At 42.0% G+C, this 21,734-nt stretch overlaps 1 protein-coding gene across 1 annotated transcript; it reads left to right on the forward strand.

The window, feature by feature from the left end:
* Positions 1–9,567: 9,567 nt before the first annotated feature.
* Positions 9,568–21,243, forward strand: AKAP5 (A-kinase anchoring protein 5). Its single transcript, XM_069733968.1, has 2 exons — positions 9,568–9,670; positions 19,456–21,243. Exon 2 carries the CDS (start codon positions 19,585–19,587, stop codon positions 20,968–20,970), a length of 1,386 nt encoding a protein of 461 aa, XP_069590069.1. The 5' UTR covers positions 9,568–9,670; positions 19,456–19,584; the 3' UTR covers positions 20,971–21,243.
* Positions 21,244–21,734: the final 491 nt, after the last annotated feature.

The following is a 21,734-nucleotide window of genomic DNA, read 5'->3' on the forward strand; positions in this document are numbered from 1 at the left end:
AGAGCTCTATTAATTTTACCCCAAACCCCAGCCACATCGTTGGCCGGTGCCAAAGGGTTCCTCGTGCGTATGTCCCTAGTCGCCTCCACGACCACGCACTCCTGGTTCCTCCAGGCTTTCTTTTTATTCACGTGTTTCTGCATGGGTCCCTGGAACTGGACTGTCCCAAACTTACCAATGGATATTTCCAGCTCAGGGCTCTTTGGATTCTCCTCGACCTCTCCTGCCAATACCTCTAGGGGAAGCCTATCAGAGTTACACTCTATCCCTAGGTTGGCAACCCTTATGGCAGGTATTCCTGACTCGGGATCTTCGAATTCTGTGCCGGGAATAGCATTTACCTTGGGAGAGTTAACCCTGGTTTTCCACCGGGACCAGAACAGGTGCAAGTCTCTTCCCAACACAGTCCCATGTGGAAGGGTCTTTACCACTCCCACCACATGTTTAATGTCCCCACATGGTGTGGAAAAATTAACCTCCCGGTTTTCCCCATGGATACCTATCACCTCCACTTTCCATCCTTTGGGGTTGTCCCCGGCAACAAGGACCCATGGACCAAAGTCACTACGCTCCCCGAGTCCAGGAGAGCCTCTGTTTGGTACCCATTCATGAGTACCTGGCACAGCTGGGGTTCGCTGTTGGCAGTTCCTGTGGTGGTGGTACAGACTGGCTGGACATACATAGACACGTGGGGAGTAAACCCGCAGTCCATGGGTTCAGATATCAGGATGCAGTTGGCACCCACATGCCCAGGCCCGTGGCACCACCAACACTTAATCGCTGCGGCACGACTATACCTTGAAGCCACTTTAGGGGAAATGGGAGTTTTGCCACCCCCACTTTGGATTACCCCTCATCACGGGCTTGGTCATAGTTAGCCCCAACAGTGGTTTGTGGACTTTTCCATGCTCTGGTACAAAGTCCTGAGTGGCTGTATACCGCTCAATCAATCCTACCAGCTGGTCCAGAGTGCCTGGGTCCCCTTGCCCCACCCTACCCTGTATGGCTGCTGGCAGCGCTCTCACCAGGCAGTTAATCACCACTCTATATACTCTCAGGAGAGGGGTTAAGGTCTCAGGCTGGAGCCATTCCTTTACCAACTGCAATAAGTCATACACCTGAGACCCGGCAGGGTGGGACTCTGGTACACCCCCTGATCGCCCCTTACCTTGGGGGACTTTTCTTGACACCACTGTTCGCCCCTCATCTTAGGAGTCTCCTCTACATCACTGATTCTCCTGCTGCCACTGCAACTGCAGTGCCTCTTGCTGCTGCTGGAACTGCAGTGCCTCTTGCTGTTGTTGGCCCAGTAGCTCCTGCTGCTGCTGAATGAAGACCACCTGTTTCAAAAGCTCCTCCATTTTTCCAACAAGTTTGCTCACAGACATGCAGCACACTTTAGGGTATGCCTCAGTTCACACTACCCGTATTCTCCACCATATGTAGTGCAGCGGTATCCATGCTGTGCAGTGATGAGGCAATGACCCAGGAAAGTTCCAAAACAAAAGTCTCTTTAATGGTCAACTCACAAAACTCACAAAAAATACACAGCACATGATATCCTCCAGATCACAGCCGGGAAACCATCCAAATTTCAGCCAATAAACACACCATTCAACCTCCGAGACCGGTTGGCGTGGGTGACTGCACCGCCTTGTACACTGTGGGTGCCAAGCCTTACCCTTACATGTGACACCAGTCACTGCTTCACACAATATAACGGAGAAGACCCTGGTGGACCTATCTAGGTCTAAGTCGCTTCTAAAAAAAAAAGACGTAAATAGAACAAATAGATAAAAACTCTTTATTAAAGATCAAATATTAAGACATAGACAATGCTAAGCTTAGTGCTAATAAGTTGCACTTCCCCTGACAAAGGCATGCTGCCAAAATGCACGTAGGGGAAGTGGCACCATCTCATGGTTTAGGTAAGACATGTCTGTACTCTTTAGATACTAATGCATTGTATAATGGTCCATGTATCTAGGCTCCAGCATCTTATTTAGTATCTATTATATGCACTTCACTTCTATTTAGATGTGGCTGATTGCTGATGTAGCTTATGTATTTTCTGGATACATTAGTGTTTAATATTTAGCTGATCAGACTCTTCTTGGACTGTTATTATTTACTAGATGGTGGCCCGATTCTAACGCATCGGGTATTCTAGAATATGTATGTATGTATATAGCAGCCACATAGTATATAGCACAGGCCATGTAGTATATAGGAGTACTACGTGGCCTGTCGTATATACCATGTGGCTGCTATATACATACATACATATTGTAGAATACCCGATGCGTTAATATAGGCCACGCAGTAAATAACACAGCCCACGTAGTATATAACACAGCCTACACAGTATATAGCAGCCACGCAATATATAACAGCCACGCAGTAAATAACACAGCTCACGTAGTATATAACACAGCCCACACACTATATAGTAGCCATGCAGTATATAACACAGCCCACGTAGTATGTAACACTGGCCACATAATATATAGCACAGCCCACATAGTATCTAACAGTGGCGACGTAGTATATAGCACGCAGTACAGAACACAGACACGTAGTATATAACACTGCCCACGTAGTATATAGCAGCCATGTAGTATATAACACAGCCCACTCAGTATAGAACACAGCCCACATAGTATCTAACACCAGCCAGGTAGTATATAGCAGCCACGCGGTATCTAACACAGCCCACGTAGTATATAGCAGTGTGGGCACCATATCCCTGTTAAAAAAAAAAATTAAAATAAAAAATAGTTATATACTCATCCGCCGGCGGGATCCAGCATAGATCCGGCGAACCTCTGGCAATGCGCGCGCGGCTGCCGCCATCTTTCGTTCCCAGGATGCATTGTGAAATTACCCAGATCACTTAGTGGTCTCGCGCATCGTCGGACTATGGAAGGTGAGAATAGCAGGTTTGTTTTTTTTTTTTATTATTTTTAACATTAGATCTTTTTACTATTGATGCTGCATAGGCAGCATCAATAGTAAAAACTTGGTCACACAGGGTTAATAGCGGCGGTAACGGAGTGAGTTACCCGTGGCATAACGCGGTCCGTTACCGCTGGCATTAACCCTGTGTGAGCGGTGACTGGAGGGGAGTATGGAGCGGGCGCTGACTGCGGGGAGTATGGAGCAGGTGTCGGGCACTGACTGCAGGGGAGTAGGGAGGGAGTAATCGGACTGTGGCCGTCGCTGATTGGTCGCGGCAGCCATGACAGGCAGCTGGCAAGATCAATCAGCGACTTGCATGTCCATGACAGACAGAGGCCGCGACCAATGAATATCCGTGCCAGACAGACAGACAGAAAGACAGACGGAAGTGACCCTTAGACAATTATATAGTAGATCAGTATCAGGATTTACTTTGTATCTCAGCCTGTCTTCTGGTGGTGCCACCCATTTTTGTTTTGGCTCTCCACCATGCATCTCATTAGCACTTAGCATTGTCTATGTTTTAATCTTTGATCTTTAATAAAGAGTTTTTATTTATTTGTTCTATTTACGTCTTTTTCTATATGCTTCCATTGTTCTGACGTACAACAGCTTTTGTATAAGTCCTCTGTGTAATGCTAATTAGCTGTTCCATTAGGAGGTGAATATAAAATAATTTGTTAATGATTGTTATTAAGTATTACTCTCTAGGGATTTCATTTTTGCTTTCCTGAAAAAAAAGAGTAGTCGTGAATACGGAGTTTTACAAGTACGAAGTTTCACTCTTATTCTATCCACACTTTCAGCCATTGCCAAATAGATTTACTATTTTACAGCAAATTGCATTGTTACAAATTTGTGACAATTTGATGCATCCTTTAAAATGGTAGCATTCATTTTAAGAAACTTTGGACATTTCATAATTAAGTCAGAAGTTTTATTTGGATGAGAATCCAGATGCCGAAACCCCCTCTAACCACTGAAAAGAATCGACATAAGCGCTCACATAGTACAGAAGGGCAATACAGAGGCATGGACAAGTAACAGTCCGGTGTCAAATGCCAGGAGAGTACGTCAAGATAATGGGATAAGAGAAACAGAGAAACTCAGTCTCCTTCCATCAAAACTGATTGACAGCTCCTTAGTGTCCCTCCTGCCTGCTGCCAAATCTCTGCACACCAAGCCCAATTCACTACTCCTCAGTATTGCTCCTCCACTGCTATTGCTGAAATCTCCCACTGTTCAGTACAAGCTGCAGCTGTCAATCAGGCTGTGTGGGTGATGAAGGAATCTTTAGACTCATGAGCTCTGTCACTTTTTACTTGGACTCATAAAATGGTCATTCTATTATGAGGATTATATCAGGGGCGGACATACCATTGATGCAACCTGTGCAGCCGCACAAGGGCCCATGAGGTAAGGACCTCTTTTTCCCCTCCAAAGCAGGTAGAATTGTGCATTACAGTGAGCTGTTGGACTGCAAAGGATCCATATACTGTTCTTACAAAGGGGGGCCTTTTCTGTCTGTATCCACTAGTTTATTATATAACTATTCTGACATGAGTATTTAAAGTAAAAACACCAGCCTCAGCAGGTCTAAGAGATCAATCTATTAATGCATAGAATTTATATTGTAAAATCTGATCAGATTCACTATTAATGTTACATTCAGCTTTGTGTTAAGTAAAGCCTACTTCGGTTGAATCTTGCCATGTCTGTGAGTCCAGCCACGGACCTCAAATGGGAAGCCGACTTAGATGCTGCAAGCCACACTTCTAAAAATTACAATCTTAGACACGTCCATGAATTAAAATTACCAAACCATGTCTTGTGCAGACGTTAATCAAGCATGGATTGGTAGATTTTTAGTCTGAAGTCAACGGAATTATGATTACAGCTCTGGACTACAGTAATACAATGTACAGTCGGGAAAATAAGTATTTGACACACTGCCGATTTGGCAAGTTTTCCCACCTAAAAAGAATGGAGATGCTGAGCACAGATGGAAAAGATCCCACTCCAATGAGCACTTCATCGCATTCAAATAGTCCCTCACTACTTTCAAGACCACACCCGCCACAGCTAAGCAAACCTACTTCTCATCTCTCATATCCTCCCTGTCTCACAATCCTAAACAGTTATTCAACACCTTCAATTCTCTCCTCTGTCCCCCAGCACCTCCTCCCTCCCCACTCATCTCAGCTGAAGACTTTGCCTCATTTTTCAAGCAGAAGATTGATAACATCAGAGACAGTTTTGGTCAACAACCCCCAGAGCCCTTCCTCCCAACTTCCCAGCCCTCCACCTACAAAACCAACTTCTCCACCATTACAGAAGATTGACTCTCCATTCTACTCTCAAGATCACATCTCACCACCTGTGCACTTGACCCGATCCCATCTCACTTCATCCCAAACCTCACCACAGTCTTCATCTCTACCCTTAGCCATCTCTTCAACCTATCACTAACAACTGATGTTTTCCCCTCAAGCTTTAAACATGCCTCCATCATACCTGTCCTCAAAAAGCCCTCTCTTGACCCATCCTCTGTATCTAGCTATCACCCTATATCACTTCTCCCCTATGCCTCCAAGCTACTGGAACAACACGTCTACCTTGAACTGTCCTCCCATCTCTCTTCTTGCTCCCTCTTCGACCGCTTACAATCTGGCTTCCAGTCACACCGCTCCACTGAAACTGCCCTAACTAAGATCACCAATGACCTCTTAACTGCCAAGAGCAAGCGACACTACTCTGTCCTCCTCCTCCTGGACCTGTCGGCTGCCTTTAACACAGTGGACCATTCCCTATTATTACAGACCCTCTCATCCCTTGGCATCACAGACTTGGCCCTATCCTGGATCTCATCATACCTAAGAGACTGGACATTCAGCATCTCCCACTCACACACCACCTCCTCACCTCGCCCCCTATCTGTCGGAGTCCTACAAGGTTCAGTCCTAGGGCCCCTGCTCTTCTCCATTTACACCTTTGGCCTGGAACAGCTCATTGAATCTCATGGCTTTCAATATCATCTCTATGCTGATGACACACAGATCTACATCTCTGGACCAGATATCACCACCCTACTAACCAGAATCCCTCAATGTCTGTCCACTATTTCATCCTTCTTCTCCGCTAGATTTCTGAAACTTAACATGGACAAAACAGAATTCATCATCTTTCCCCCATCACACGTGACCCCCCACGGCTACATCCAGAAACTCCAAGCTTTCTCCCCCAAACACGGAGGTGAAGGACATCCCCATGGTATTCATATTCAGGTAATCCACAAATGAATAAAAGCTATCCTCCGTCCCGTCCCATATCAGGAATACATCATCCACAAAACAAACAAAAAGCTTGATGTGCTTAAGAAATTGGTTCTTAACGGAATACACATAAGTCTCCTCAAAAGCTGCCAAAAATAAATTAGCGAAAGTACATGCAAAGTGGATGTAGCCGTGAGGATTCAAGATGGGAACATTTGTACATATGTCCATCGTAAACCCACTGCTACTAACTCCGTTTTACACTTTGGTAGTTTCCATCCTGTGCACACCAGACGCTCATTACCCTACAGTCAACTTCTCCGGACGAGAAGGATTAATAATACACAGTCAGGGTTTGAGAAGCAATCTGGGGAGTTGTGTGATAGACTTCGGGAAAGAGGCTACCCAGACAGCGTACTACAGAGGGCAGTGGAGCGGGTGGCCGGGCACGGACGGTTTGAGATGGGGAGTAATAGAGTCTCTGAGGGTCAGCGTTTTTCTTTTTGTTTTCGGTTTGGTCCGATGGAGCGCGAGATTAGGGCTTCGATTAGAAGACATTGGCACGTATTGGCAGGAGATAGGGATCTGGCAGACAGAGTGGCGAGAGGGCCGCTCATATCCAACAGGCAAAGTACACGGATTAGAGATGCTCTGGTACAGAATCGTGTACCTAACCCCACATCAACTTGGTTGGAACAATGCGCCCCTAGGGGCAATTTCCGTTGTGGCCATTGCCTTTCGTGTAAGCAGCATGTAACTGGACGTTCCTTGGATATAGGACCGGTAAGACACACTGTCCAGCAGTTTATATCTTGCAAGACCGATTACGTGGTGTATGTGGTGTTCTGCCCCTGCAGGAGATATTATATCGGAAAAACTATAAGGCATCTGAGTACTCGGTTTAGGGAGCATTACAAGTCAATTCAAACTGGTATAGGTGCGCCCAGGTTAATTGAACATATGAAGGACACCCATCAAGGGGACCCGGATGTCCTCACGTTTGCAAGCATCGAGAGGGTCGCTGCTCCGGTACAGGGTGGCGATGTGCATAAACTTTTACTAAAAAAAGAGGCGCAATGGATCATGCGCACACGCGCGGTCGGTCCAGCAGGCCTTAACGATAAAATTGATATGGCTGTCTTTCTGTAAAGTTCGTTGCGTTTCATGTATCTGGGTTTGTTGGGTTTTATTATGTATTACATTGGCATGGGCTCCGATTTATGTGGAAATGGCAGGCAAATCCCTCCTTATGGTGGGATTAGGGCTCTGCCCACCTGGATGCATTCACTTCTGGGACTATGTAGGAGACTCATTGTGTTCTAGTGGGAGGAGGGTATGTCTGTAGCCACACTACTGTCCTGGTATCTGTCTGGCCGTTTGAAGGTTCTACATTGTTTGTACTGTTTGTTTTTAATTAAGAGCTGTATTGTTATGGATCCGGGTTGATCCCGGTTCCTTTTAACCTCACTGTCACGCATGTTTACCTTGTCTGTAGGTGCGGGGGGGGGGAGGGGGGCAGGGATGTGAAGGGAGGAGGGAGTTTCTTTCTCTCACCTGCCTTTATAGACCCGCGTCATACTCCTGCACCTTAAACCCGTGGAAGCGCTATTGTCGGCGGGAAACGGCCGTCGTCACATCCTGCTCACCTCCTTCCTTGTTTGTATCCCGATGCCGTGAAGACGTGGTGTATGCACCCTTCAAATAAATGAATCAGACCACACAGGACTGGTGAGTGTTGACGCTTTTTTCTACGTGTTGCCAGTGGTTTATACTTGTTTCCTGCGTGCACCTCTACCTGGTAGTCGGATCCTAGAGAAGTTACGATGCACCAAAGTTACCGCTAACTATTGAGGACCAGCTGTGCGGTGCCTTTTTTCCTAGACTGCTCTACCCATCTTCAATGTTCTTACTGAGGGAAGGAGGTTGTTGGCCAAAATCTTCCGATACATGACCCCATCCATCCTTCCTTTAATACAGTGCAGTCCTCCTGTCCCCTTTGTTGTGTTTCCCCCACCATGCTTCACAGTTGGGACGGTGTTCTTGGGGTTGTACTTATCCTTCTTATTCCTCCAAACACGGTGAGTGGAATTGATGCTATTTTGGTCTCCTCTGAGTACATGACCTTTTCCCATGCCTCTGCTGGATGATCCAGATGGTCATTGGCAAACTTCAAACAGGCCTGTATATGTGCTGGCGTGACCAGGAGGACCTTGCGTGCCCTGCAGGATTTTAATCCATGACGACGTAGTGTGTTACTAACGGTAATGTTTGAGATTGTGGTCCCAGCTTTCTTAAGGTCATTGACCAGGTCCTCCCGTGTAGTTCTGGTCTGATTCTTGACCATACTCAGAAAAATCCTTACCCCACGAGATCTTGGATGGAGATGCAGACCTCAGAAGATTGAAAGTTAACTTGTGTTTTTTCCATTTTCTAATAATTGTGCCAACAGTTGTTGCCTTCTCTCTAAGCTGCTTGCCTATTGTCCTGTAGTCCATCCCAGCCTTGTGCAGATCTACAATTTTGTCTCTGGTGCTCTTAGATAGCTCTTTGCTCTTGGCCATGGTGGAGAGGTTGGAGTGTGATTGAGTGTGTGGACAGGTGTCTTTTATACAGGTAACGAGTTCAAACAGGTGCAATTAATACAAGTAATGAGTGCGGAGTAGGAGGGCTTCTTAAAGAAAAACTAACAGGTCTGCGAGAGGCGGAATTCTTGCTGGTTGGTAGGTGATCAAATACTTATTTCATGCCATAAAAAGCAATTTAATTATGCAAAAACCATACAATGTGATTTTTTGGATGTTTTTTAAGATTCTATCTCTTACAGGTGAAGTGTACCTATGATAAAAAATTACAGACCTCTCCATTCTTTGTAGGTGGGAAAACTTGCAAAATCGGCAGTGTATCAAATACATTTTTCCCCACTGTAGTTATATTACGGATTTACTCTGAGTCAGAAGGTCCAAACATCTATTTCAGCTTGGAAACTTTTCCATGAGTGACTTGCAGGGGTGGTTGTCCCCCGACTTCGTTATTTTGCTAATAGAGGAATCAATAAACAACTAAATTGCGGTGAATTGCCTGTCAGAGATGTTTTATGAACAATGATGAAGATCTCTCTTCCAGGCAATTGATTTAATTTGTTGCAAAGAGCGGATTCAGTCTCCGGCTGCTGTGCGAATGCACTCTCAGGCAATTTCACACTTTTCTACAATTGCAGCCCACTCTGCGACTTGTGGGGGCTCATTACTAACAATTTTGATTCTGTCATTGTGAAAGCGTAGCTGTCCATCACGGGAGGTTGCCATGGCGATGACCAATAGCAAGCCTGTGTGTAGGAGTTTCCATCTGGCTCTGAATGCAGCATGACCCGTCGGATAGACACAAGCAGAGGCAGGCTGGCTCCAACAGGGACGAGGGATCGAACCCCATAACTGAGACATGTAAGTTACAAAGTGGAACCCTTATGGTAGCATCTTGTGTATGTCTTCGGAGGATTTGGCAATGTTTGTTTTCTGCAATGTCTCCATTTGTAGCATTATACAGTGCATTTTTTAGTGCAATGCAGTAGGCTATGCTACAAGGTTACACCGTCAGACAATAAGGTACAGCAACAGATACAGCCATAGTCATAGAAGGTTACAGCTGAGTTTGGTATTCGGTACAACTTATGATATTTTGCCATCCTTCCTTTTCTATACGTCTGCAATGTAAACCTACACTATCATCCTAAGTAAGGCGATCGTTGGATTCCAAAAAGGGGTTAATGAATACAATAAGCTCTGCAGCAACTGTATGCAGAGGCGTAGCTAGAAGGGGACAGGAGGGGCTTTTGCCCTAAATGCTGAGTGTCAAGGGGGCACTCTGCCTCGACCGTGGTATTTAGGGCTGTGAACTGATTCTTTGCCCCGGGTGATGGATGCCCAGATGCAACTCTGCCGTATGTAAGAATGTGCCTAATGAACATGAAACTGCAGCATATGGCTCAATGTGCGTAATTCAAGGCTAATTATGGAAACAGTGGACCCGGATATGTCTAATATCATCTACTGAATTCTTATGTTCCGAATTGTAATTGCTATGTTAAATGCATTCAACATTATTATAGCTATTCATGTCAGAAATAAACATTGATATTTCATATAGAATTGGCAAATTCCCAAGAAATTACAAAAGGAAAATCTGATTCTTGCCACAGCGAAAATCATATTACAACCTAGACTTTTTTTGTTTTTAATACCAAAGTCTATTCTTGACCATACGTTGGCCGTTTTCTTAGACATTGCATTCCATTGGTTCATAGATTCCACTGGAAAGCCAATGGGTTTTACAAAGATGTCAAGTCCACCTTCAGAATCCTTGGCTGGTGTTTTTACTAATTCCCTACATGCAAACATAACAGACACAAGGTAGAGTTATGTAGAAAAGCCGCGGAGAACCATCGCGTGTTTCTCAACGCAAGCAATAAATAGCCAGGTCTTATCTAAAGTTTTCCATAGGACTGCAAGTAAATCTGCTATGCTTTACAACTCAAGAGTGTTTTTACTACGCACATGGGGTAGATGAACAAGTGCAGCTCTGCTGCATCTGCATTAAGGGATGGCTTATACGTAGGAAGGGGCTGGTAATGGTCATGCCTTGGGTGCTTTGTGCAAAGGTAGGGGGTCAACAAGCTACTCGGTTTGGTCAGGATTTTTGAATTTATTGAACGTGGTGTTACATAGGACTGCAGGTACATTTACTAACTCAGAGAGATGTCATGCTGAGAAAAATTGACAGCACTGCTACATCTGCACAGAATGACATGAGGATCCAAGTGATACAGATTAGATACATATACATATTAGACATCTCTAGGAATACACCAGATTGAGTTATGGAAGCAATCGTGCTGAGATGGACACTCTCCTTCCTCTTCTGTGTAACGCATGCGATAGGTTAAACACTCCATACGGGAATTATACAGCAATAAGAACTATTAGTATACGCTTTGTATTAGGAATTCTGTATAATTTATATCCATTCAGCCATAGATAATATATGCTTATCCGTAGCTTCTGGGTAGCAGGGGAAAAAAAAGAATAAAAGTAGCTATAGTACCTGGAAGGATATATCGTCCTTTGCATTTATGTTTATTTTTTCAGGAAGTCTATTATAATAAATGAAATATCTTTGCCAATAGTTTGAAAGTTTTCTGCATGCGGTTCTTCTGCAGACCTATGTGTCTCCATGGTTTCAGACTACAAGCATGTGTGTAGTCAGATACTGCAGTCATGTGCAGTGGGTTGCCTGTGAGCAGGGAAAAGTAAGAATTTTGCACCCCCTAACACGTAAACCATTAGTGCTCCTAGAGTTTCTTCTGCCAGACCAGTATTGAATAAGGGATCCTCCAATCACATTTATTGTAATTAAAGAAAAATAAAATATTGATGTAATTATAGTTTACGCTTTGACATCTTTTTTTCCAGTTTTTTTGCTGTAATCAGACATAAAATCTAAAATATAAAAAGTTATACATTGTATTTATTTTTTTGCTTTTTATTTAACATAATAATTGTATTACCTTAGCAGTAATCCTATACCTAACCCTAACCAAATGCCTGGCCCTAAGATTAACCCTAAGTCCAACCCAGTCCCTAGCACTAAGATTAATCCTAGTCCTTACACTAGCCCTATGGCTAACCCTAGAGCTAAGTCTAAAGGTACCTTCACCCTGAACAACTTGACAACGATAACTATAGCGATCCGTGACGTTGCAGCGTCCTGGATAGCGATATTGTTGTGTTTGACACAGGATCCTGCTGTGACATCGTTGGTCGGAGCTAGAAGGCCAGAACTTTATTTTGTCGCTGGATCACCCGCTGACATCGCTGAATTGGCGATGAAGCGATGTCTTCACTGGTAACCAGGGTAAACATCGGGTTACTAAGCGCAGGGCCGCGCTTAGTAACCCGATATTTACCCTGGTTACCAGTGTAAATGTAAAAAAACCCAAACACTACATACTTACATTCCGGTGTCTGTCGCGTCCCCCGGCGTTCTGCTTACCCGCACTGACTGTCAGCGCCGGCTGGCCGTAAAGCAGAGCACAGCGGTGACGACACCGCTCTGCTTTACGGCCGGCGCTTACACAGTGCAGGGAAGCAGAACGCCGGGGGACGCGACAGACACCGGAATGTAAGTATGTAGTGTTTGGTTTTTTTTTACATTTACACTGATAACCGGGGTAAATATCGGGTTACTAAGCACGGCCCTGCGCTTAGTAACCCGATGTTTACCCTGGTTACCCGGGGACTTTGGCATCGTTAGTCGCTGGAGAGCTGTCTGTGTGACAGCTCTCGAGCGACCACACAGCGACGCTGCAGCGATCGGCATCGTTGTCTAGATCGCTGCAGCGTCGCTAAATGTGACGGTACCTTAACCCTATCCTTAAACCAATCCTAACCCTACTTATGGTTAAAAAAGTGTAAAAATATAAAGGCAGCTCTTAGTAATGGATGCATCATGTGGAGTGCACTAGATTCAATATTGTCTTTATTCATTAAGTGCTAATCTTCTGTCTTCACTGTCGCTGCTCATATAGAGTGCAGCAGAGGAGATGAGTGTTTGTCATTGCCTGCTGCGCTCTGCATAGGCAGCGATTGAGATGACAAAGCTCATTTCATTATACTAACTTTGGTTGCTACCAGTTTCGGACTGGGGTGCCAAGGGCCCACCAGTAACATTGAGTTTGGAGGCCCACTTTTCACCTGCATACAAATATTACTTTACCTTGGTTCTCAAATTTACCTATATCTCTATATAATACTAAACTGGGTAGTTTGGTTAATGAATGATGAGATGCTGTTTTTTTCTGTACAGAGAGAATCACGTGAATTATGACAAGTACAGCCCATACAGTAAGGTTGGGGGCCCCCCGGGGAATTCCCCTGTTCCCCTGTGGGCCAGACCGAGCCTGGTTGCTACATATGCAGAGTGCAGCAGCAAATGACAAACTCGTCTCCACTGCGGCACTTGTATAAGCAGCGGCAGACCCAGGTGGCCACTCACTGCACACTTACAGACACAATCAATTCACAGTGTCGATGGCATGGGGAATGGGCAGATTAGTGAAAATGTTCACCCCCATAGATTGTAGCATCTGAGGCAATGGTCTCCCACATACTACACCGGTTATGCATTAGGTTACACCATTCTCTCTGTTTTTACTTTGTTAACTTGCAGACAGTAGATTCCATCCACGTGACCCTTCTACTGTCTGTAGATTCGCAAGAATCTGCAAGATTTGTAAATATGGAGACATATAGATTTGCATAGGACGTGCATTCACAAAATGTTTATTTGGTATTTCAATTTCAATGCATTGGAACAGAAAAAATGGCTGTAAAATTGCTAAACCCCTTTATGTTGGTTTGAGTCACCACCTGAAATAGTGGAATCTGTGCCAGGAACTCCCTGTAGTGACCGGCCATTAACAGCACTGCTGCCCACTGCAGTTTGAGTCCCTTGCTGCAATTTCTGTAGCTATGCAGTCATCAATCTACAATCATTAGTGTTTACAATCGTTAGTGTTTTGAGATCATTCATATCATTATTAAAATTCTTAAGTAACTTTTTTATTCTATGGTTACAAATTTATTTTGATGTAATTGTTGTGTCAAATGTTCAGTTTTTCAGAATATCAAATATATTATGGTAATGCTTAAAGGGGTTGTTCGTAATTACAAATGATGGGGCGCATTTAGTCAGCTTAGTATTAACCTAGAATTAAGCTGTAAGCACCAAATTATAACAGTGGGTAATGCTGGATGATACTTTTTGTGCATGCGGAGACACCTTTATCTAATTTTATATTGATTTTTGGCTGGAACATAAAGGGATGGTCTGAAGTCCAAAGACATTTTTCTCCCAAATCCCCATCTGTTTAGTGCCATAATCAAAACTATTTTTTAATATAGTTTAATTTACAATTCCCTATCCTTTCCTAACTGTACTTTCTAACTGCTTGTCTATTTTGTTTCACTTCATTTTTGATGACGCTCCGTAATGAAAACCCCAGTGCATGCTGGTATCCTCAAAAGAAGTGTAATCAGGGGCCAAGGTTGCAGGTCACTGCCACAGCCCCTGCCCCTGGCTGAAACAAGCATTACTGCTGGGCGATGTGTGATGTGCACAATTACAGCGCTCTATCTGTAGCTGGCTCAAATAAGCAATCGTGATCCAGCACTATAGCGTATCGTCAGAACACCCGGTGTGCAGAGACAAGTGACGTCACTTGTGGGGGCACCATTGGTCTCTGCACCCTAGGTATTCTGACAACATGCTCTATTGCCGGCTCATTATTGCTGATCTGAGCAGGCAGCAGAGTGTGCACTGCCATTGTGCACATTGCAAAGTGCACATCGAACAGGGATTAGCCCTGCCCCTGAAACGAGCATCACTGATAGTGTTTCATTTAAGGGAGGGGCAAAAGCTGTGGCAATAAATGCTGGCTCTGCCCCCTAATGATGCTTCGCTTGAGTATCCTGTCATGATATACAACAATGAACAACTGACCTGTAATGTCATATGTAGATCTCTCAGAATATAGTCAGCAACCAGCAAAAAGAGATTCTAGTGTTAAAATATAACTTTTAATAATTATGTTAAAAACCAGGGATATTCCCAAAGTGGCAAAATGGAATAAACCATTAATTTTGTAGACATGAGGAATAAATAGGTACAAAACAGCATGATATAAATGCTACATGCAAGTGCAGTATTAATAACCATGCCAATAATAAATTGTTTCAATGTCACCCAATCCATATGGGAGATCGTTGAAGTTTGTGGATGCCTTGAAGGGTGGGTGAAAACAAAATGGATCTTAGAGTAACCCTAATTTTCCCTGTCGCATTTCGCAAAGTGGCTCCCGTCCTCACAAGGGCAGTACCCACGTATAGTACTAAACCTTGTGCCCCCCCAAAAAAGACTATCCCTCCAGACACATTTCTTCCCCAATAATGAGGAGTCATGTGACACAAGTCTGGTATTCATCTATTTCATTCCTCTTTTGCCCCCATCCTCCCCTGATGAACACGTCGGGTGGGCTCATTTATACCTCCAAATCAGGTGCAATTTTGCATTTGTAAAAGCTCTTGGGCTGCAAAGGGCCCATATATTGTTCTTGCACAGGGGCCATTTTTTGCCTGTACCCGCCAGTGTGTAAATGTGGGTTTGAATATTATATCTGACCCAAGGTCTACTTTTTTTTCCAAAGTTAACATACACAGAGACACTGATGAGCTGCAATGTGACACATGGACCATAGACAAGAGTCGCTCTGTTTTTTTCCATATAGACCTGCAGGCAGACTAAATTTATGTCATATTTGTTAATGCAATCTGACATAAATGATCATAAAACAGTCGTGGAATTACACTTGTAGTGCAGGCTAGTACTGGCATACTACAATGGCTAAGGGTGGTTTAACACAAAGCGCCACTGCAGGTTTTTTTATGCAGTTTTTGAACCTAAGCCAAAAGTGAATAGGAACTACGAAGGATTTATTCTTCTCCTCCTTGCTGGATTCACTGCAGAGATTTTTCTTTCTTAAAAGACATGTGCGTAAAACCACTGTAGGTGCATTGTGTTATACGGTTTATAAACATAAAGATATTACCCCTCACAGTAATAAATTAGTTCCTGTCATTGCATTTTTTTGTCAAATGAATTGCAAGTGTTGTGACGAATGGGGAGATGTAGAATATCTAATACCCAAAGCAAAAATCTGGGATTGGCCTGACCAACAGAAAAAGTAAAATGGCTAAAAATGGTATTACCATCTGCAACATAGACCTATAAATGTCTGATAGGTGGGAGTCTTAGAAGGGAAGTGGTCACATTTTTTCACCAAAAGGGAATCAAAAAAATAAGACTCCTTGCTTGTAGCTTTCCTCATTGTTTGTACTACTCCCCTAAACCAAAATGAAGTTACCCATATTGTACTAATGCATGGTTATCTCCTCACCTAATCTTTCTACAGTGCCATACACAGGTCAGGAGACCCTCTTTGTGCCAATATATGGGGGTCCCAAAGGTGGCCTCATAATGCACCATTAGTACTTCCCCGCACCTGCTTCAGTGTTTCGCGGGACTCCTTTTCTTTTTGGCATGAAAAATACGTTAGGCTCCTTTCACACTAGCGTCGGACTCGGCCCGTCGCAGTGCGTCGGGCTGACATACCGACGCTAGCAGTGAATGCGCCACACAACGGGGGCAACAGATGCAATTTTCCAGCGCATTCGCTGCCCCATTGTGAGGTGCGGGGAGGAAATGGCGGACCAACGGCAGCAAAAAAACATTACATGTAACGTTATTTGCTCCCGGCGGTCCGCCACAACACGGCGCAACCGTCGCACGACGGTTGCGACGTGTGTCAATGCGTCGCAATGCGTCGCTAATGTTAGTCTATGGGGAAAAACCGCCTCCTGCAGACAACTTTGCAGGATGCGTTTTTTCCCATAAACGACGCATTGCGACGTATTGAAAAAAAAAACGCTAGTGTGAAAGTAGCCTTAGCAGACGTAAACTTGTCTGTGACCAAATGACATTATGTTCTGCGTGTGGCCCTATTCTAGATAGTGATGGGCTAATTAGCTTTGCGGTAAATATCTCTGACATATTGGAAGTAGGATACAGTAAGTTGCATTAAGACAGGGACTAAGGTCGTTACAATCTACTCACAGCACTGCAGAATATGTTGGTGCTACATGAGCAGTGTGAAATAATGACAAAAAAAAAAAACAGAAAATGAACACCATAAAATAAAACATTATAGGCCCGATTCATCATCTATGGTTTTGAGGTCCCTTTTTTTGTCTTGTGGTATTCATTGATGGTTATGGGGTCAAATTTTTCAAAATGGCGCTCAATGTATGAGTTTTGCACGAATCAAAAACTAGTCTTCATTTTTGTCTTTTACCTCTTTTTTGTAACTTTTCAGAGCCAAAATTCACGTTCCACTAAAATGTTTCTAAAAGTAAAAAAAAAAATAAAAATAAAAAAGAATTCCGACTAAATAAAGAAATAAAATCACTGCATACGGACTGGAATACATTTGTGTAAAACGTTTTCATCTTTTTTTTAAAAAGTCACAATTGGTGAATTAGCTGAAAACATCTGGAAATCCCAAACCCTACTCACAATGGCGTATATTTAAAAAAAAAAAGGGAACACTTATAAATTAGACTTAAAAAAAGCACAAATTAAAGAATAAGGATCAAATGAAAACCAGGCAAAAAAAACGGCAAAAACTGTACAAAAGAAAAGGGTGCAAATGTGTTTATCACCAGTTTTCCTTTGTCTTTCAATTCACTGCTGTGAATATATATTCATAACGATGTCATAGCAGTGTAATATAAAAAAAAGGAAATTCTATCACCAAAGCAAAAAGGAAGAATAGTATTTAGTTGTTTGTAGCTATAGAAAGCTATAAAAAAATAAAAATAAATAATAAATAGTATTTAGTTGTTTGTAGATATAGAAAGCTATTAAAAAATAAATAAATAAATAAATAGACCCCACCGCTACATATTCAACAATCCATTACAAAGATGGTGTCAATGTGACCTTGAGATATGGACATATAATTTCATTTCTGTGCAATGAGCCAGCCGTATGACCTTTGTGGTTCTTAGAAATGGCTCCCAGTAATCATATATTACTCATCGGCCATGACATATGCAGACTGCTCCCTCTGCTTTTACCGTTATTAGCTGACATTAAATTGTACGCTGTACAGCACATCTATAATATTGTCAGACATGCAGTAAAGAAGCCGGGCTCTCCGCCAGTTAATGTAAAGTGAGTGTGTCATGCTGCTCTAGTCCTTAAAAGAAATGCGTCAGGAAAACAAAATTGGCTCACTATGAATTTTAAAGGTGTATTTAAAGGTGTATTACATTGTCAGAAAATGCATTTTTTTTTTATTGTATAATGTAGTGTTGCATAACTTTCTAATATACTTTCTGCAGAAATTCCTCATAGTTTTTCAAAATCTCAATGACAGCAATCAATTTGCAATGGGGTTTTATGAAAAACTGTTCTACAGTCTTCTACAGCCTTTATGTATCACAGTACACAGCGGAATGAGTTAACATTCTGTAAGTGAGCTGGTGCTGATGGGAGGGTTTTTAATTCTAAACTTTCTAAGGGCTACCATATTTTAGGTCCAAGTGCGGTCCAACAAAATATTGGATTGTACTCAGACCAATGTTATTCTATGGGGTCGTAACCATATCTAAATTTTTTTCCTCAGACTGACCAAGAAAAAAAATTGCAGCATGCCCAATTTTTTTCCCATCTTCTCCTCATAAGAGAGAATGAGATCTCACTGTGATCAAACTCAGATCAGAGTGTGATTAGCATGATCGGCCCGATGAGAGAGTATACATTCGTATGACCCTAGCCTTATAGTGGACATCTTCTAAGTTTATTTATGACAGGATCGAAGTTACAAGCCCTGCAGTCAGTACAAACGAGCTCACTAATGGATTCACTAGCAACTTATTCTGCAGCCTGCTATGTATTGTGATACACAGAGGCTGTAGGAGCTAAACTGTTCAACATTTTTAATAACACCACATGTGAAAAATGATTTTTAGCCAAAAATACAAAGATTTATGTAAGAGAGTAAGGACTTTCTTACAATATAAGTGTAAAATAACAGACAACTGAAGATGTTATCTTTTAAGAGTCTGCATTGTCAATACACATTTAGAAAACATCTTTGCATCGGTAATATGGGTAGCTTCAGCAGCTAGCTCATTGGGGGTGGTTAGGCACATGGTGATATTACCAAACATGTTCTTCACCTGTCAAACCAAGTGGGCATTGAAACCCAATGGTCCACACTCATTTATGCCAGTGGCATTAAATTTCAGTTGTCAATATTTTCTGCAGTTTGACCATTTGGCAGACAATCATTACTTTTAATTTCCTTTTTATGTATATCATGGTAAGTTAACAGATTGCATTCTTGTGAACAACAGTTCAGTTAACAAATGTTTTTGCATAGACAATGGAAATTCTAAAAAACAAGAAAGGCTATTCGTGGTATCACTTATCATCTAATCCCTTACTTACTTATAAGTGTATTGACTATTTCTTACCACTTATTGCTGTATCAAGATAGAAATACATCTGTTAATTTTTATCGAAATTTTTTTACTTTTTTTCCACTTCACAGGTCACTTGAAAGCACCAGATTTGGAAAGAAAGCAATCAAAGATAAGCAGCAAAGTATACAATAAAAAAACAAACACTTTATATACATAGATATCATACAAGATTTTTGGTTCTATGTTCATATAGTAAAATGTCGGAATGTAAAGTGATCTCTTCTGATGAACCTCAGTCACAATTAGGGCAAAATGACCAAGTCAGCAAACACTTCAGAGGTTATTCATCTATGGGATTTCTACGGAAAGGTAAGAACAAAAGGAAGCAAAGTCGAAGTAATTTATGTATTAAACCCAAGGATTTCACTGATAGTGACAAAAAAACTGTTAACATAGTGGCAAAAAAAGGTGAGGTCCTTGGTCTGGAAGAAGTGTCCAATGAGTTTACTTGTACTTCATCGATTATGGAGACCTACAATGTTAATGCTAACAAAGAGACAAAATTCCGTTTCCGCAAACTAGAAGATGGCACTTTTGCTTTAGAAACCAAAAGCTTGAGCGAGCTTAACCAAGGCAAGAGTGAATCTGGAAATATAAAGAGATCTTCAAAGAAGCGACATAAAAAAGGGCAAAATTCTCACAAGCCATTGAAAATTTGCTTCAAAAAAAGGAGCAAACCTCTAAGGAAATCTTCAGAATCGAATGAGGAGAACAAATCAGATCATAAAACGTTAGCATGCCCAACTTCACAAGAGGACAGCAGTTGTGTTGTGGACAACCATGATAAATGTTCAGAAGAAGAGCAGACAAAGAGAAAAACCTGGGCAACTTTGAAAAGTTTGGTTACTCGAAGACGAAAGTTAAGTTCTTCAGTAAAAAGACAGTCCCAGTTGAGTGGAAGACACCTTGAAACCAACACAGGCAATGCTTCCATTCAACGGAATTCAAAGAAGAGGAGATTCTCCAACATGAAGATTCCATGCATGAACTTTTCGAGAGGGAAAAGGTCCTCAAATAACCCACTACCTTCTGAAGACAACCTATGTACAATAAAATCCTCAGATACCAGTGGAACAGATTCAGGACCTGATTGTGATAATAGTGAAAAGACTTTGGCCGTTAAGTATAAACTTCAGAGGTCTATAGATGTAGAAAATGGCAAAATTGGTAGTAGTTTTGATGATGTCATACAGACAAACATGGATACAAAGTCAGAAGACACAGATGAAATGTGTGGCCAGTCAAACAGGACATCTAAAAACATACAAAAAATCCAAGAAACCACTAGACCAAATTTGATCGAGAACTTGTCATTAAGTGATGATATCCAACCTGTGACTGAATCCCAAAGAAGAAACAGTGGAAATTCCCTCAAAGGCTGTGAAGGTGATGTGAAAGTCCCTCTGATCAGTGAAATTACCATCACAATTGATTCACCTTCAGATGTGTATGAAATGCTTCTTGCATCTACAGCGGCTTCTCTTGTTAATAAAGTTATTGAGTCATCGCTTCAAAAGTTAATTGAAGAGGAAACTTTCCTTAATCATGTTCCCGGCAAAGACTCTGAAAGATTCTATATTTGACACAAAAAAAGGAACTAAAATTACATATTTATGCTGTGTTGTCAAATTTTGTGCCTTCAAAAATAAATAAATATTGGAAAAAAAAATTCTAAAATCATCTTGGAGTCATATAAAGTCCAAAGAATCTGAAGGTTCTACTCCAGAAAAAGCCATTGGAGTCTGTCTACTTGCTTCAAAAAAATGGATCGGGCATAGTCCTCACAGCTGCATTATAATGTTTTTGAGATTATTATATGTTGTTATTTCTTTTATTAAATGTTAATTTAAGTAAAATTCTAAATTTATTATATACTGTAATATATTTGTAATAATTGTACTTATTATACTAATTAAAATTAATTAATATACTGTACCTCCTGGTTCAAATCTAAAAGTAAAGCCTTGGGAAAAAAAAAAACAGCAACAAATGTGATAAAATACCAAACTAAACTACCGTATATTTGCCCCTTCTCATTCTTGTGGTGCTCGCAGTCTTAGTTTACAAGTTGGTAGCACATAATATTGAGCGGCCATAGCCACGTGTTGTATCACAATTTCTGGTGCTAAGTGTTGTTTACAGTATACTCTTATGATTGCATAGTATATTGTTAGACTCTGTTCACAATAGTGCCATGATTTGTTCATAGCAGAAGTGGATTCAAATGAGCAATGATTTTAAAGGGAATCCATTGATTTTAAAGGGAATCGGTCAGCAGGTTTTTGCTAGATGATCTGAGAGCAGCAAAATGTAGAGGTAGAGACCCTGATTCCAGCGATGTATTACT

The sequence above is a fragment of the Ranitomeya imitator genome, chromosome 1 (assembly GCF_032444005.1).
Source record: "Ranitomeya imitator isolate aRanImi1 chromosome 1, aRanImi1.pri, whole genome shotgun sequence".
Classification (NCBI taxonomy): Eukaryota; Metazoa; Chordata; class Amphibia; order Anura; family Dendrobatidae; genus Ranitomeya; species Ranitomeya imitator.

Excerpts from the sequence above, each read along its gene's own strand:
- AKAP5 (XM_069733968.1), top strand. The coding sequence starts at position 19,585 with ATGTCGGAATGTAAAGTGATCTCTTCTGATGAACCTCAGTCACAATTA.